Source organism: Globicephala melas, chromosome 11, assembly GCF_963455315.2.
Source record: "Globicephala melas chromosome 11, mGloMel1.2, whole genome shotgun sequence".
NCBI classification, from domain to species: Eukaryota; Metazoa; Chordata; class Mammalia; order Artiodactyla; family Delphinidae; genus Globicephala; species Globicephala melas.
Genome location: NC_083324.2, coordinates 39,004,916 through 39,024,152, shown reverse-complemented (window position 1 = coordinate 39,024,152; position 19,237 = coordinate 39,004,916). Strand labels below are relative to the sequence as shown.

The following is a 19,237-nucleotide window of genomic DNA, read 5'->3' as shown; positions in this document are numbered from 1 at the left end:
TAGAGCCCACGAGCCACAACTACTGAGCCCAAGTGCCTTAGAGCCTGTGGTCCACAACAAAGAGAAGCCACTGCAATGAGAAGCCCACGCACCGCAAAAAAGAGTAGGCCCTGCTCGCCGCAACTAGAGAAAGCCCGCACAGCAACAAAGACCCAATGCAGTCAATCAATCAATCAATTAATTTTTTAAAAAAAACAGCCTTAACTCTGAGGAACCCTGAAAGGGAGTTGGGGACTACCAGTCCCTGACCTACTCTTTAAGAACCACTGTTGTAGAGTTAAACACACAGTATGGGGTTTTTTTGTTTGTTTGTTTGGACTGAGTGGGGTCTTCATCGTTGTGCGCGGGCTTTTCTCTAGTTGCAGAGAGCGGGGGCTACTCTTCGTTGAGGTGTGCGGGCTTCTCATTGAGGTGGCTTCTCTTGTTGCAGAGCACAGGCTCTAGGCGCGCGGGCTTCATTCATTGTGGCACACGGGGTCAGCAGTTGTGGCTTGTGGACTCTAGAGCGCAGGCTCAGCAGCTGTGGTGCACGGGCTTAGTTGCTCTAAGGCATGTGGGATCTTCCCGGACCAGGGCTCGAACCCGTGTCCCCTGCACTGGCAGGCAGATTCTTAACCACTGTGCCACCAGGGAAGTCCCAACAGAGTATGTTTTTAAACTATATTATTACTTGCTTAAAAACAAGATGTCAAAAATCTGGTTATTGTATTTCATTCATTTACTGTATCTCTTTATTTTTTTTTTTTATTTATTTTTTTTTTTTGCAGTACGCGGGCCTCTCACTGTTGCGGCCTCTCCAGTTGTGGAGCACAGGCTCTGGACGTGCAGGCTCAGCGGCCATGGCTCACGGGCCCAGCCGCTCCGCAGCATGTGGGATCCTCCCGGACCGGGGCACGAACCCATGTCCCCTGCATCAGCAGGCGGACTCCCAACCACTGCGCCACCAGGGAAGCCCTACTGTATCTCTTTAAATTGACTTTTCTTAGAAACAATTTATCAATATTCAATCTTCCAAAAGAAATAAGTTAGCAAAAATACTAAGGAATCAGAACTGAAGGCATTTACCCCTCACTACAGAACAAACAGGTACAAATAATCTGATGCCACTTTATATCCAAAGTAGTTAGAAGTTAAAATTAGGGGAGTAAAAGTTAAAGCACTTTCTGACATTTCCTTACCAATGTCAAGATATTGGATAAGGTATCAATTATGTGTTTATAACCTTTACCCATAAGGATAAGTCAATAAGAAATTAAACGTTATTTGTATTAACCTCCTTCATATTTTTTATTTATATAAAAACAACTTTATCCGGTTAGATAATTACTGCATAGTCATAGTGAAAATCTGTAACCTTAGTGGAGTCAAAAAAAAATTTTTTTTTTTTAAATTTTACTTTAACTTAGGAGGAAAGAAAATTAAAAGTGAATTGAAGGGGGCTTCCCTGGTGGCGCAGTGATTACGAATCCGCCTGACAATGCAGGGGACACAGGTTTGAGCCCTGGTCCAGGAAGATCCCACGTGCTACAGAGCAACTAAGCCCGTGTGCCACAACTACCGAGCCTGTGCTCTAGAGCCCACGTGCCAAGAGCCTGTGCTCGGCAACAAGAGAAGCCACCGCAATGAGAAGCCCACACACTGCAACGAAGAGCTGCCCCCGTTCACCGCACCTACAGAAAGCTCGCATGCAGCAACGAAGACCCAACACAGACAAAAATAAATTAATTAAATAAATTAATTTTTTTTAAAAAGTGAATTGAAGGAATAGCTGAACTTTGAGTATTGCTTCACACTAAGAAAGCTCCTAGGGACTTCCCTGGTGGTGCAGTGGTTAATAATCCACCTGCCAATGCAGGGGACACGGGTTCGAGCCCTGGTCTGGGAAGATCCCACGTGCTACAGAGCAACTAAGCCCGTGCACCACAACTGCTGAGCCTGTGTTGTAGAGCCCGCAAGCCACAACTACTGAAGCCTGTGTGCCAAAACTACAGAAGCTCACGCGCCTACAGCCCGTGCTCCACAACAAGAGAAGCCTGCACACTGCAACAAAGAGCAGCCCCCTGCTCGCCACAACTAGAGAAAGCCTGTGCACAGCAATGAAAACCCAATGCAGCCATAAATAAATAAATAAATTTATTTAAAAAAAAACAAAGCTCCTACAAGATTCCTCTTTAAAAAAAAAGAAAGAAAAGACAAAAATCTAAGAAAGGCATTCAGAGGTTGGTATTGTGCTTTATTAACTATTTAATTTTCAAGGTTAAAATATCTAGGTAAATTGTCACAGAAAACAAACTGATAACTAAACAAAAAATTAAAGAAAAAAAGGCAATTTGAAACTTAAGCCTAGATCTAAAAGGATTCTAAAGAAATACAAAAAGGAAAAAGATCATCCCAAAGACATGTATATGCTAGAAAAGTGATACATCAATGGAGGAGGGAGACATTTCTAGGGGAATGAATTTGGTTTCACTGTTTCCAAAAGCACTGTTTCTTACCTTCTATCAATCCCTCATAAATCACATTATATTTCAAGTTCCTTTCACATTTGAATCGTTACTTCTCATTCAGCTCTCCCCACCACCTTTTCCAGAGTTTTTAATTGCTTTTTTTCCCCCTGTTGATCAGAAGAGATATACTTTAAATAACTATACTTCTGCGTTCTTGATCACATAGTAAGTACAGTGCTAATTACTTTCTTCTTGAGCATTCTGACTTCCTATTTCAACCTGGACAGACTGCATTCTGGGTCTTCTGTACAGACGGATTTCGATCTCAACTCTGAGCTGCTTCTGTTTCTTTTGTTCTCATGACTTCTTTCCTAGATTCTTTATTTGACTGAGTACATAAGTTTTTCAGAAAGTATGTCTGAATGTGGTCCACAGCTCAGCAGCATTAGCATCAACCTGGAATTTGTTAAAAATGCACATTCTCTGGAAACGAAAAGACTGTTGAAGAGATATCTGCATCCCCATATTCAAAGCAGCATTATTTACAATGGCCAAGAGATGGGAACAATCTAAGCGTCCATCAATGGATGAATGGATAAAGAAGTTCTGGAATATATATACATACCATGGATATTCAGCCATAAAAAGGGAGGAAATTCTGCCCTTTGTGACAACGTGGATGGATGCTGAGGGCATTATGCTAAGTGAAATAAATCAGACAGAGAAAGACAAGTACCACATGATCTCGTTTACAATATATGTAAAATGTAAAAAACAAACAAAACCCCAACCAAACTCAGAAAAAGAGATCAGATTTGTGGCTACAAGAGGCAGGGGGCAGAGGGAGGAGGAATTGGATGAAGGTGGTCAAAAGGTACAAACTTCCAGTCATAAGATAACTAAGTACTAGGGATATAAAGCACAACATGATAACTATAGTTAAGATTGCTATATGGTGAACATGAAAGTTAAGAGAGTAAATCCCTGGGCTTCCTTGGTGGCGCAGTGGTTGAGAGTCTGCCTGCCAATGCAGGGGACACGGGTTCGAGCCCTGGTCTGAGAAGATCCCACATGCTGCGGAGCAACTGGGCCCGTGAGCCACAACTACTGAGCCTGCACGTCTGGAGCCTGTGCTCCGCAACAAGAGAGGCCGCGACAGTGAGAGGCCCACGCACCGCGATGAAGAGTGGCCCCCGCTTGCCGCAACTAGAGAAAGCCCTCGCACAGAAAGGAAGACCCAACACAGCCAAAAATAAATAAATGAAATTTAAAAAAAAAAAAAGAGAGAGTAAATCCTTGAGTTCTCATCACAAAGGAAAAAATATTCTTTTCTTTTTCTGTATATGAGATGACAGATATTAACTAAACTTGCTGTGGTTACCATTTCACAATCTATGTAAATCAAATCATTGAGCTCTACACCTTAAACTTACACAGTGCTGCATGTCAATTATATCTCAATAAAACTGGGGGGCAAGGGGCATGCAAATTCTCAAGAGTGACCCCAGACCAACTGAATTAGAATTGGGAGGGGGGAGCCATTTTTGTTTTAAGAAACCTTCAAGGTGATTCTAATGTACCCTATAGTCTGATAACCATTAGTGTATAAGTTTTATTGGACCTCACTTGTCTAGGTTCCTAACCTGTTTGCAGATGAATAATCTATTTCCTTTTCCTCTGTCATTCAGAACCTAAGCAATACAGAGCTCAACACAACAGAAGGACTAAGTACTCCAACTAAGGAACAATGAGAAACCATGAAGTAATATATATATTACCCCTCTTAGGAATCTTTTCTTCCAAACAATCACTGACACTAAAAAAAATACATATCTAATCCCATTTTTGGATTTTTTTTTGCTTTATTTTGTTTTTGGCTACTTTGAGTATAAAACCAGTATTTTATTTAAACAAGAATAAACTGGGTGAGTGTGCTGGGTCAATTTCTGAATTCCACCTCATAAACAATTTTGGTCCAATATCCATTAGTTACATGTACTTAGCAATCACTTAAAATGTGGTTAGTCCAAATTACAATGTGCTTACAACTTCAAAGCACAATCAGATTTCAAAGATTTGTGCCAAAAAAAATGGTAAAATCGTTCATCAATAATATAAGACTGAGTACATGTTGAAATAATGTTAGTTTAAATAAAATGTGATTTTAACAAGTCAATTTCACCTCATTTTTTCCCCCTTTTATAAAAGAGGCTACTAGAAAATTTAGAATAACATATGTAGCTTACATTCTATTTCATATTCTGAGTCTCACTGAGGAGGAACTACTGAGAACAGTGCTCAATGTGCCAGAAGACCCCACTAAGCACTTGGGATCCAAACATATCTGTGCCTTTTAACAACTAGTCAGCAAAACCTTGGTACAATTTCACTGTTCAAAAAATGCTCTTCTGGGACTTCCCTGGTGGCACAGTGGTTGAGAGTCCGCCTGCTGATGCAGGGGACACGGGTTAGTGCCCCAGTCCAGGAGGATCCCACATGCCGCGGAGCGGCTGCGACCATGAGCCACGGCCGCTGGGCCTGCGCGTCCGGAGCCTGTGCTCCGCAGCGGGAGGGGCCACAGCAGTGAGAGGCCCGCGTACCGCAAAAAAAAAAAAAAAAAAAAATGCTCTTCTGAAAGTGGTAAAATCTTTATCCAACTATCAAACATTTACCAAACTCTTATTGTACAAATGAATGTAGATATGGTGAGGGAAGAGATTTAAATGTGGGTAGAAGACTGGACATGTCCACTGACAGATAAATGGATAAAAAAGATGTGGTGTACACACACACACACACACACACACACACACACACACACACAACGGAATACTACTCAGCCATTAAAAAGAATGAAATAATACCATTTGCAGCAACATGGATGGACCTAGAGATTATCATACTAAGGGAAGTAAATCAAGAAAGAGGAAGACAAATACAATATATAGCACTTATATGTGGAATCTAAAGTATGACACAAATGAACTTATCTACAAAACAGAAACAGACTCACAGACATAGAGAACAGACTGTGGCTGCCAAGGGGGAGGAGGGGGTGGGAGAGGGAAGTATTGGGAGTTTGGGATTAGCAGATATAAACTATTATATATAGGACAGGTAAACAACAAGGTCCTACTGTACAGCACAGGGAACTATATTCAATATTCTGTGACAAACCATAATGGAAAAAAACACGGGAACTTCCCTGGTGGTGCAGTGGTTAAGAATCCGCCTGCCGGGCTTCCCTGGTGGCGCAGTGGTTGAGAGTCCACCTGCCGATGCAGGGAACACGGGTTCGTGCCCTGGTCTGGGAAGATCCCACATGCCGCGGAGCGGCTGGGCCCGTGAGCCATGGCTGCTGAGCCTATGCGTCTGGAGCCTGTGCTCCGCGATGGGAGAGGCCGCAACAGTGAGAGGCCCGTGTACCGCAAAAAAAAAAAAAAAAAAAAAAAATCTGCCTGCCAATGCAGGGGACACGGGTTCAATCCCTGGTCCGGGAAGATCCCACATGCTGCAGGGCAACTAAGCCTGTGCGCCACAACTACTGAGCCTGCGTTCTAGAGCCCACAAGCCACAACTACTGAGCCCACGCGACTAGAGCCCATGCTCTGCAACAAGAGAAGCCACCAGAATGAGAAGCCTGTGCAACGAAGAGTAGCCCCTGCTCACCGTAACTAGAGAAAGCCAGCACATGGCAACGAAGACCCAACGCAGCCAAAGGAAAAAGAATATGAAAAAGAATATATATATGTATAACTGAGTCACTCTGCTGTATAGCAGAAATTAACACACTGTAAATTAACTATACTTCAATAAAATTATAAGAAGAAAAAAAAAAAAAGACTGGACATGAAGGGCCAGAAAAGGCGGCAATGAACAGTCTACCAATCTGAAGTGATGATCAGGACCCCAATCAGCCCACAAAGTGCCAGTGAGAGAACAGCTGATTTCAGTCCTGTTTTTGGCTGCAAACCCTTGTTTGCAGAATACACCACATTATGACTTCTGCCTCCCCAAGGCAGAAGCTGGAATCACTGTCCCAACCTCTCCTGCAGCTAGAGTGCAGGCATGTGACCAAGGCTTCCCAAATTAGACACACTGCACGAAATCTGGACTCAAAATGGAGCAACATGAGGCAGCAGGAACCACAACCTCCATTTTCTGGTGAGAGTGGAAGATTGCGGCAGAAATGGAACAGGATGGCATAAATCCCATTGAGAGACTATGGTAGGACAAGGACCTGTGCCCAGGGGTGTGGCTGAAGGTCTTTGCCAAGGCAGGCTAGCAATGTGACCTGAGTCCTGTTCCTGGCTGTGCAGCCTCCAAGACACATTCTCTAAAACTCAAAACTCAGATGGATACAAAAGATATCAAAACAAGTTGAAAACTTTAAAATAGTATTTACCTTGGGAGAGAAAGATATACAGAGGGGTATTAGAGATCTGAACTGCATCTGTAACATTATGTTTTTTTTTAAAAAAAAAGCAAAAATGGCAAACTGCCAACACAGTAGGAATACTTGTTCTAAATATTTGTCTGGATACTTACTTTTCAAATGTTTGAAAAACAAATGGGGCCCTAGGTATGAATGGCACTAATGAGGAGAAGGAGAGGAAGAAGAAAACAACAGTGGCTATTATTTATTTATTGAGGGCTTACTACGTGCTGTTTACTTAGGACTTAGCATTTTATGGAATCCTCAAAGTAACTACAACATAAATTCTTTTATTTCCATGACGTAGATAAGGAAACGGACTCAAAGTGGTTAAGTCACTTGTCTATAACGATATATCTAAAGAATCAGAGGCAGATCAAACTCATGTTTGTCTAAGGGCAATCTGGCTCTTGATTACCTCCTTCCTCACTCTCAGCAATTCTACACTGAGGTGAGAGGTTAGGGACTGACTGCCCCAGCACAGAGGGAATGTGCAACAGCAAAAAGAGGAAGAGGGACATAAGTTGGGATGACAAATGAGGAAGAAATGTACTTTGATCCACTGAAGGCTTGAGACCTTTACCTCTAGCAACAAAAGAATCAAGTGCTGAGAAATCTCCTTCCCCAAAGCATCCTTCACTTAGCAGGACCAGGCTGACGAACCAGCCTTGTAAGAAGCCTCAGTTCCTGCCTTATAGAAGTACAGAGAAAAAACAAGAAATTCTATGGGTGCTAAGTGAAACCGGACTCCTAGAATTCACCATCAGAGGGTCTTCTCTCTGGCATACACATTTAACTCCATGTGGATGCTTTAGGAAGTACCCAACTCAAGAGGGCTCTTGAAAGTGAAGTTCCAAATGAACCACCTTCACCTAGCTCAGGCAGACCTATCAACAACAGGAAACTTAGGCCTTCCTGGTATTGTACAAACTGTGAAGGTATTTACATGACAGCTCTTCCTTTTGCCTTAAGAAAGTGCCTCCCTATCTTAAATAAACATATGTTACTGTGATACTGTAATATAATTTTTGGTCTTTTCTCTGATTCTTGATCTGAGCTCTTAAGACCTTTGTAATTTCCTAAGTGCTAATATAAATGCTAGGACCATATTATTTTCTAATGAGGCAACTTTGCTGGGCTCCTGGATGAGGGCTGGTCACCTCAAAGACCAAGCCATGATAAGAAACTTGGTACTTTCAGCCCCACCCTCCATTCTCTGGAGAGGGAAGAAGGGCTAGAAATTGAGTTACTAATCAATCATACCTATATGATGTAGCCTCCATAAAAATCCCGAAAGTTTGGGGTTTAGGGAGTTCCTGGGTTGGTGAACACATTCACGTGCTGGGAGGGTGGTACACCCCAACTCCATGAGGACAGAGGCTACTGTGTTCACGACCCTTCAGAACCTCGCCCCATGTATCTCTTTATTTGGTTGTTCAACCGTATCCTTTATCATTTCCTTAATTATATAATAAACTGGTAAATGTGTTTCCCTGAGTTCTGTGAGCTTTTCTGGCAAATCATCAAACCCAAGGAGGGGTAGTGAGAACCACAATTTATAGCCAGTTAGTCAGAAGTACAGGTGAGATAACCTGGGACTTCCAACTAGTGTCGGAAGTGGGGGGCAGTCTTGTGAAACTGATCCCTTAACTTGCGGGGATCTGACTCTAACTCCAAGCAGATAGCGTTAGAACTGAATTGAATTATAGGCCAGCCAGCTGGTGTGAAGAATTGGTCATTGTGGGGGGAAAAAACACACATTTGGGGGCCAAAAGTGTGAGTGTGGTAGTAGCAGAGAGTAAACGGACACAGTGAGTTTTATTCAGACAGCTACTCTAATTAACTTCTGACACAGACCTTTGTCTCCCATCAATTCACTAACATTGTTCTAAGGATATTATTACTTTGTCAAATCTAACAAGCTATGTGGCTGCTTCTAGGCTGGAAAGATGAGAAATTCTTGGGGACAGAACAAACTCTCTGGGATGGCGACAGATGGTTTTAAAAAAGCAATCTAATTTTACCGCAATTTTTTAAAAAAGCAACTTAGAAAACTCTCTGCCTTCAAGGTAATAAATTGTTTTGAAATTTCAAATAACATTAATATAGGCATAATTTTACACTTATCAAAAGGGTTAGGTTGAAAAGCAATACTATGAGCCAAAGAGCCTTTTAACATTTGAATTGAGAAGGCAGGTCTGTTCAGCTCCATATTTCAGTGTACACGTCACCTCTCTAGTCTCATCCTTTCACTCAGTGCACTCTAGTTACACAGCCATTCTGCCGTTTTTCAAATAAGCAGGCTCCCACCTTAGGGCTTTCTGATTTGGAACGCTCTTTCCTCAGATAACCATATGGCTCATTCACCAGCTCTCTTTGGTCTTAACTCAAAAGTCACCAGCATATTAAGGCTTACCCTGGCCACCCCCATCTGCTTTGTTTTTCTCCTTTGCATTTATCACTATATAACAAGATTTTTAAAAATCTTATATATCATCTAACCCCTCCCAGCTATAATGTATGTTCCACAAGGTCAGGGAGCTTTCTGTCTTGTTCAATGCTGTACCTAAACATCTAGCAAAGGGCTTCATACATAAACACAAACATATGGAGATGTCTGGGACAGGGGAAAAAAGGTTAAGAATCATTGTCCTGTACAAGTTCAAAGCAAAATATTCCCAAGCAACATTTTTTTTTAATTACAAAAGTAGTTCATGTTTAATAAAAAAAAAAATTCAAGCACTTCTCCTTAGTACCCCACTACACCGCCCAATTACTGTTTTGGGCTTTATTACTACTATTTAAGGACCACTACATTCTACATATGTTAAAAGCCAGTGATACTAAACTGGTTTTGACACTCTATAATCTGTTAAACATCCTGCTCTGTCAATATACACAGATCTACCTCATTCTTCTGGCTGCACAGGACAACATACTACAGTTGTATCATTATTTGCCATTTCCCTTACTGAAAGATTGACTTGTTTCCAGTGTTACTACTATAAGCAACGTGGCAGTGAATATCCTTATATATCCTTATATACACATTTATCTGTGAACACAAATGCAAGGCCAAAGGTACGCAACAAGTGTTGCCAAATTCAATCTCAAGAAAATCACACTAATTTATCCTCTTATACGCTTGCTACCCTGGGTGAAATCTTTATAACTGTCTTCCTACCTAATAAATAAAACATATTTCATTTTAAAAACTTACACTTCCATAATCACCAGAAGCATGAAGCATCTTTTGACATACTTACTAGCACAGTCTGTATTTCCTCCCCCATGAACGATCTATTTATATCCTTTGTTCATTTTTCCACTAGATCATTTTTTTTTTCCTATTTTTTAAGTTCCTTGTGTATTAGAAACACTAGTTAGGAGCACAGGCTTGAGTTAAGACAGCTTGGGTGCAAACACTAGCTATCAGAAGATGAGTTAACCTCCCTATACCTCACGTGCTATTTTTAGTTTCAAAAATTATACCTTTAGGACTTCCCTGGTGGCACAGTGGTTAAGAATCCGTCTGCCAACGCAGGGGACAGGGGTTCGAGCCCTGGTCCGGGAAGATCCCACATGCCCGTGCGCCACAACTATTGAGCCTGTGCTCTAGAGCCCGCGCACCATAACTACTGAAGCCTGTATGCCCTACAGCCTGTGCTCCACAAGACAAGCCACTGCAATGAGAAGCCCGCGCACTGCAATGAACAGTAGGCCCCACTCACCGCAACTAGAGAAAGCCCGCGCACAGCAAGGAAGACCCAATGCAGCCAAAAATAAATAAATAAAATTTTTTAAAAAATTATACCTTTAAAGAAAGAATATACAGACCTATAAAACAGATCAAGAAACATGTGTATAAAATAATTGTAACTGCTAGGCCCATATTTTCTGTCACTCAGAAAACGTTTTTCCGAAGTCTTATATAAAGTTGTATCTTTAGCCATATATTTATTGATATTGTCTGGCTTATGATTTTTTTTAAAAACAAGTTTTTATTGTATTTAAGACACTTAGGTTTTTGTTTTTGGCCACGCTGCGCAACTTGCAGGATCCCCACCAGGGACTGAACCTGGGTCCCCTGCACTGGAAGCGCCAAGTCCGAATCACTGGACTGCCAGGGAATTTCCTGGCTTATGATTTTGATAGCTTTAGATTTATTAACATTGTCAACTTTCGTGTAATATTAATAACAACTTAAAATCTTTATTTAAATTAAATCTACAAAGCCAACTTTTAGAAAAATTAAATTCCATTTGGCTTAAGCCAGTTATTATGAAAATATATTTGTCTTAAAATTTTTTTAAATTTATGAAACGGAAAGAAAAATTAGTCTCAGGAAAGGTAAGCTAGGCTTAACTAACCTTTGGTCCACGAATGCTTGGCTAAAAGGTCTTTTTTTTTTTTTTTTCCAGCCACGCTACGCGGCTTGTGGGAGCTTAATTTCCTGACTAGGGATCAAACCTGGGCCCTTGGCAGTGAAAGTGTGGAGTCCTAACCACTGGACCGCCAGGGAATTCCCTAAAAGGTCATTTTTAATTTTAAATAAAGGGGATAAAAACTACTCTTGCACATATCATATACCACAAACCATATCTCGGCGACTTGTACGGTAGAAATTTGTGGTAAGATTTTTTAGAACTACTTGAATAAAGCAAAAACAAAAAAACCCCTCAACTAGGAAATTTTTTTTTAAAGGAAAAAAATGAGGTTTCCTCTATCTACACAAATAACTTGAATTAAAATTGATAACCTGTGTGGGAAAGGGAACCACACATAAAAAGTAGCCTATTCCCTGGTGGCGCAGTGGTTGAGAGTCCACCTGCCGACGCAGGGGACGCGGGTTTGTGCCCCGGTCTGGGAAGATCCCACGTGCCGCGGAGCGGCTGGGCCCATGAGCCATGGCCGCTGAGCCTGCGCGTCCGGAGCCTGTGCTCCGCAATGGGAGAGGCCACAACAGTGAGAGGCCCGTGTACCGCAAAAGCAAAAAAGCAAAAAAAAACAACAAAAAAAGTAGCCTAACAGGTTGGCTAAAATGTAGACCCATAGAAAAAAAATATGATTCTTACCAAAAGAGCACTGATAATTATTATTGAATTATTATACCACTTGCTGATCAAGCTAACATTCCATGGGCTGTAAATATAGTAATTTTTATGCAGGGGTCCCCTGAGACCTGAAAATAGTTCAAAGATTCTTTCAGGGTAAAAAAAGATTGGGAAAAGCTATCTCAGAGTTTACTTCTTTCCTTAGGAAGGCTTTCCACAACGTAAAATTACAAAAATTTTCTATACTGCCTTTTCATAGTTCATTGTTTTCTTGTTATCTGACCTTTAACCCATCTGGACCTTATCTGTATTATAAGAGGTATCTATTTCCAAAAGAGGAGTAGACTGCCTTACTGCACTAATGGAATACATCCTTTCCTCACTGATCAGCAGAGCCATTTTCATCCTATACCTGGTATCTACTCATAATATATGCAGACACATGAGTGTGTATATGTTTTAAAGTCCTTGGTCAACTCCCAACACATGGGTCCCCAGAGGAGCCTTCTACTCTTTGTATTCTTTACTTCTCGGATTAGGGGACCCTGAGAACTGCTCCACCTTTCCTAAAAGTTTCTCTCTTAGAGGAATTCCTCTATCACCTGATTCTGTTTGCTTTCTCTCTTGCAGCAATTCCTCAGATTTACTGGGTTTAAAAAAAAAAATCATTCCCTATTTATTATTTTTAGTGAAGTTTAGCTGCTGTACAATTTTATAAGTTACAGGTGTAAAATATAGTGATTCACAATTTTTTTTTTTTTTTTTTTTTTTTGCGGTACACGGGCCTCTCACTGTTGTGGCCTCTCCCGTTGTGGAGCTCTCCCGTTGTGGCCTCTCCCGTTGCGGGCTTCCCCACCAGGGAAGCCCCATGATTCACAACTTTTAAAGGTTAAGATTTAGTGGTTTTTTGATGGCATTTTTTTTTCCCCAGCACTGCTAGAAAAAAAAATTTTTTAAGTATCTTTTCAGTCACTGAGGATGGGAAAATATGTGTTCTTATGAGTCCACCATATTGAACCTATCTCATGGATTTATTATTTTATTTTTTCTTCCATTTACAAGGGGTTTGGGAAAAATGATGATACTAATAGGTGATCTCAATTAGCTATCTTGAACGTAAAGTCTCAAAAAAACACTTTAAACTCAAATCTCAAACTAGTTTAATCTTACGAAAAAGAAGATCCAAGCAGTAAAAAAAAGAAAAATTTCTTCAACTGAAGTCAGGCCTTATCTTTGTGCCTTTCCTGTACCCCTCCTTCCTTATAGAGACTGTAATAAACAACTGCATCCCTCCATATGCCAGATGCTTTCTTGTTATCTCAGTCTCACTAAATAGTATTATCCCTACTGACAGATGAAAAAACTAGCACTAAAAAGATTAAGAAAATATCAAGAAATAAAACGTCAGATCAAATTTAAATCCAGGGGGCTTCCCTGGTGGCGCAGTGGTTGAGAGTCCGCCTGCCGATGCTGGGGACACAGGTTCGTGCCCCGGTCCGGGAAGATCCCACATGCCATGGAGCTGCTAGGCCCGTGAGCCATGGCCGCTGAGCCTGCGTGTCCAGAGCCTGTGCTCCTCAACGGGAGAGGCCACAACAGTGAGAGACCCGCGTACCGCAAAAAAAAAAAAAAAATTTAAACCCAGGAATGCAACTCCAAAGCCCAGGTCCTTCCAATATACTCACCTACACTGCTAAGGGGCAAAACCTTCTACCTCACCAAACGTACCTCTTCACACTCTTGCCTCTCCATCATGTTCTACTCCCTTTCCAGTCTCTTGGTGGAAGTCATGGAGGGCAAAGTGAAATGCAACCACACTAGACAGTAGCAAGAAAGCAGCATTTGTGACTGTAGGATAGTTTTAGTTTCACATAAGGACCCCTAAAGAGGAAAACTTACCTTCTCGGCAAATGTATTAAGTTTCTCCTCTTTCAGTAAGCATATTATCAATTAGCATTATTTCTTGAGGCTTATAAATATCAAATGAAGGCCTAGAAATTTACAGGTGACGTTGAATCATGGAACCATACAACTACATGAATAAGAGCCTTTCCATTTAAAAAAAAAGTTCCAAATATCATGCTTTTAGTAATGAGGTAAGATTAGCCCTCCTATGTTCTTGATCTGCTCAGGGTGACACAGACAGAAGGGGAGCTTCAGTTACACACAGTGTGACACATCCAAATCCAGTCCCAAAAGACCTCTTAATTTCTATACTGTTCAGTTCTCCAAAGCAAATGGCAAGTATCTGTAGCCTCTTAAGTTTACAGTAGTTGCAAATATTTTTAGTCTATGTTAACTATGAAAGCCCTTGTGTAAGATAAAATGTTTCAAAAAAAACAGAACACTCCCCTTGGTGAAAATAATCTCTGACATCTGTATATAGACGTGATGCTCTACTAACCAAAACCCTGATGGCAAATAAAGTCTATTCAATAGGATGCACCAACACTTATCTCCCTTTTACCTGAACCTGCTGTGGCTGTTGAACCTGGATCTGCTGTTCTTGCTGGGTTTGTGGCTGAACACTGGTGGTGACTGGACAGGCAAGTTCAAGCAAAGACCCGGCCACTTCGGTGCTGTCTGTGTAAATGCAGTTCCCACCCTGTTGGTACACCATGGTAGTGGTGGCCGTCTGCTGGAACTCCTGAAGGGCTTCTGGCCCCTTAGAGGCTAGCGAGTCCAGAAATTCCTTCATCCTGTGTTGCGGGACAGACCGCGCCTTCACTCGGATGTACTCTTCAAAGGAGATGGTGTTCTCCAGAGAATTATTCATATTGCAGAGTCCTTAGGGTTCCTAGAAATAAAATAAATGGACAGAAGTCAAAACTATGCCACTGTTTTAACATACTGAAATGCACAGAGCAATCACTCTTGCATCAGTGTGGAATATTCAGGGCAGTTGTATACATCTGGAATCCAAAGTAAGATTTTATTAAATAACCTTATTTTTTTTCAGTTAATGGCATCTGAAAATTGTTTCCACAAACATTTCTTAAATCAAACTATCACACTGAAAACAAAAAACAAAAGCATGTGTCACAGTAATGGATGAAACGAGCTGCAAATACACTCTCCACCCAGCACTAGGCCAATCCCATCTTCTCTGCAGAGCCAAGCACTGGACAATAAAAGTCACATGCAACACTGCTCTGTGACCATCAGAGAGGACTACCAAGGAAGGTAGGAGCCAGGATTCCTACCAACATGTTCTATTTCCACTGCCAACTATGTTTTACAGTGAAGGGACACGTATGCCACCTAGCTGTGGCAAGATCCTGGAGACAAGGGATGTGTTCATTTCCAACCAGAAACACCAAAAATCCCATTTGCTATATATACTGCTCACATTCTTTTGCTGCATAGCTTACTGGTTAAAAGCATGGATTTTGGAGCCAGGCTTCCTGGGTTTAAAACCCAGCTCGAGGGCTTCCCTGGTGGCACAGAGGTTAAGAATCTGCCTGCCAATGCAGGAGACACAGGTTCGAGCCCTGGTCTGGGAAGATCCCACATGCCACGGAGCAACTAAACCCGTGCACCACAGCTGCTGAGCCTGCACTCTAGAGCCCGTGAGCCACAACTACTGAAGCCCACGTGCCACAACTACTGAGGCCCGCGCGCCTGGAGCATGTGCTCTGCAACAAGGGAAGCCACCGCAGTGAGAAGCCCGCGCACCACAACAAAGAGTAGCCCTCACTTGCCGCAACTAGAGAAAGCCGGCACGCAGCAACAAAGACCCAACGCAGCCAAAAATAAAAATAAATAAAATAAATTTATTTAAAAAAAAAAACCCAGCTGGAACTCTCCTTTGCTGTGTTACCCTGGACAAGTCAGTTAACTTTAGTTTTGTCTATAAAATAGGAATTAAAATAGCATTTACGTCGAAAAGTTGACTTGAGAATTAAATATATGTAAAGCACTTAGAAAAGTACCTGACATATATACAGTGCCACATAATTATTAACTAATTCTATTAAAGGTAAGTGGGGGGAGAAAATTGAATAGTACCTTAAATAACTAGGTCACTTCAAAAATCAATTCTGCAAGTTTTTCGTCAGGGTATTTACCTTAAGAATTAATCTGGGGACTTCCCTGGTGGCGCAGTGGTTAAGGATCCTCCTGCTAATGCAGGGGACAGGGGTTCGAGCCCTGGTCCGGGAAGATCCCACATGCCTTGGAGCAAATAAGCCCATGCGCCACAACTACTGAGCCTGTGCTCTAGAGCCTGAGAGCTACAACTACTGAGCCCACGTGCTGCAACTACTGAAGCCCCTGTGCCTAGAGCCCATGCTCTGCAACAAGAGAAGCCATCGCAATGAGAAGCCCGCGCACCGCAACAAAGAATAGCCCCTGTAACTAGAGAAAGCCCACGCGCAGCAATGAAGACGCAACGCGGCCGAAAAAAGATAAATAAAATAAAAACTTAAAAAAAAAAGAATTAATCTGCAAGGGTGGATAGTAGCTCTCAATCAGCTGGGAGACAACCATGCGATCTATCCATGAACTGCTGAGTGCCCTGTCACTGCTGCTTTCATACCATACTCTCTTGACCAGTACCACCTCCAGGACAAAAGCAATGGCAGGATATGAAAGTAACACAAACCAAGTGAAACTCTTTGCCAAAAAAAGACTCTCAGTCAATCTCAAATGTCTAGAAAAGTGATTTGTTTCCTTGAGCCATCTGACTAGAAATAGAAATATCAGTCTCTCTTTCACTGCCCAGATGTTGTCTTCTGTTAACAGATATAAGGTGTGTGTGTAATCATATATCTTCCACCTGGCTCTAAATTCTAGTAGACAGGACTGTGTCCTGGTCCTCTCTGAATGGCTGATACATGTAGATACTTTGTATATATCTGTTGCACTTGGAATTCAATGTGGAACAAAAAGGATTATGACTCTGTTCCTGTAACATCTATAACTTACAACCATAAAATGTTATGCTTTTCCCTCGTAAATAGTTAATCTATACCCTGGGGGGGGGGAAGCCCTATATATCCAGGGCAAGAGACTAAAGGAAAAATATGAACCTTACTGCTATTAATTTACTGACACCAGCAATATTTCTGTGGCAGGCTGTTTAAGTATAGTATACAAATTATATTCAGGTACTTTCAAAGAGAAGAGACCCAGCAATAAACCTTTTATTATGATGCCCATAATATACTGTAAATATATTTCTCCATAAATAAAGAATACTACATATACCTTATCCTGTCTAAAATGCCTAGACCACTACTCTCGGGAAAGCCTCCACCTCTTAGGAAACCCCCAAGCACCAAGAGAGTACAGAGAAAGGCAAGTACAGGTCAGGGGAGTGAGTGCAAGGTGAAGCTGCTGCTGATGGCCTCTTGTCTTTGGAAATTTAACACTTGTTTGTCCCTCTGTCACCTCTCTTCTAACCATCTCCCTTGCCCAGTTCTCCCTTCTCTCCGTTGCAGAGGCTCTCAGTTATCTTTCTCAGGACAGAAAATTAGAAGGCCTTCTATGAGACTTCAAGATTAAGCTATCAATGATATCCATGGCACATAGAGTAGGAGGAGCATCAAGGACAAGCACTTCATACTCAGAGCAGGCCACTCCAGCATAGGTGACCAACAAACAGTCACTAACCACACTGGCACAGAATGTGTCAAAGCTTCCCTCGATAACAGCATCACAATTGAAATTTCCCTCTTAAGGAAGCATCTCTCATAATATAGACCCACTAATAATACAAAGTTCACAATATGTGATTCTAATATCCAATTACATGCACCCTTTTGCTCATAAGGGACAAAGGAGAGATTGTGTGAACAACCATTAACCAGTTCTCTACCACGTTGGCACATATTTCAGTTTTTCACCTCCATTATAGAAGAAGAGCCGAGGGCACCTGAAATTTACACTTCCCCAAATTAATTTTCTTCAATAATTAGTTGCATTCATGTAAAATACTTAGAGATTGCTTGAATTTTGTCTGTGCTAGAATCATAGCTACTGTATCAAAGCAATTTTTTAAAAAGTATAGAGAATCATGCAACTCATGCAAAAAAAAAACCAAAAAACTTTTTCTGCTTCAAATCTGGGAGAAGATAAATATGACCAAGCACAAATACAAAGAAACACTGCAAGTTAAGTTTACAGAACCAGAAAACCTTCACACAAATATTGCTCGGTAAAGGCAGTCCACAGAATCTTCCTAGTGACCTTATTTCCCTTCACTCTTTTAAGTTTCAGTAATCAAGGAGGCTTAAGCCTCATCTGAAGTCTGATATTAAGTACAAAGCAGAATTATACCAATTTTTCTTCCTAGAAACAAGCTTTCTTCAGTCTTCAGTGTAGAATTCCACCTAGTTTTTTTTGGGGGGGGAGCGGTCGTCTTTGTTTTTTTTGGTGGGGAGGGTAAAAGTAACACATCTACTTTCTTAGAAAAACTGTTCAAATAATAGAGCAAGGTATAAAATGAAAAGTAAAAACAGCTAAGTAGGGGCTTCCCTGGTGGCGCAGTGGTTAAGGATCTGCCTGCCAGTGCAAGGGACACAGTTTCGAGCCCTGGCCCGGGAAGATCCCACATGCCGTGGAGCAACTAAGCCCGTGCGCCACAACTACTGAGCCTGAGCTCTAGAGCCCGCAAGCCACAACTACTGAGCCCACGTGCCACAACTACTGAAACCTGCGCACCTAGAGCCCATGCTCCACAACAAGACAAGACACGACAATGAGAAGCCCACGCACCGCAACGAAGAGTAGCCCCCGCTCACTGCAACTAGAGAAAGCCCGCGCACAGCAACAAAGACCCAACACAGCCAAAAGTAAATAAATTAATTAATTAACAAAACAAAACACCTAAGTATGCTGTGACCTCTGGTTCTTTTTTTTTTTTTAAGGAAGGAGGGGGTTTTATAAGTGGCCAAAAATTGTGAAAGACTGCAAGACAACTCTCACTTTTTTCTTATAGCACAGTTCAGAATGTTAATGTTTAAATTAAATGTTTAAAATTCCTCTCTAAAATTTTAAACCACTTTCTCCAAATTAAGAACGTAAGTGAACCATAAAGAGGGAAAATCCTCCTCTATTAAAAGAAGGTTTCATATGTTCTAACAGAAAAAACACAATTTAATTGACTTTTAAAAATCTACCTAAATATTTCAAAGTAACTGTTTATGCTTCCCTGAATTAACTAACTCCCAGTTTTAAGTACTACTTTTATTTTTTTTAAACATCTTTATTGGAGTATAATTGCTTTACAATGGTGTGTTAGTTTCTGCTTTATAACAAAGTGAATCAGCTATACATATACATATGCTCCCATATCTCTT

General features: G+C 41.3%; 1 protein-coding gene across 2 annotated transcripts in view; it reads right to left on the bottom strand.

The window, feature by feature from the left end:
- QRICH1 (glutamine rich 1) overlaps positions 1 to 19,237 on the bottom strand; it is a 54,871-nt gene that overhangs the window by 28,271 nt on the left and 7,363 nt on the right. For both annotated transcript variants that reach the window (XM_030867033.2, XM_030867034.3), the window contains exon 2: positions 14,404 to 14,733. In XM_030867033.2, coding sequence (XP_030722893.1) covers positions 14,404 to 14,712 — 309 coding nt within the window. In that variant the 5' untranslated portion in view covers positions 14,713 to 14,733. The remainder of the gene's footprint in view (positions 1 to 14,403; positions 14,734 to 19,237) is intronic.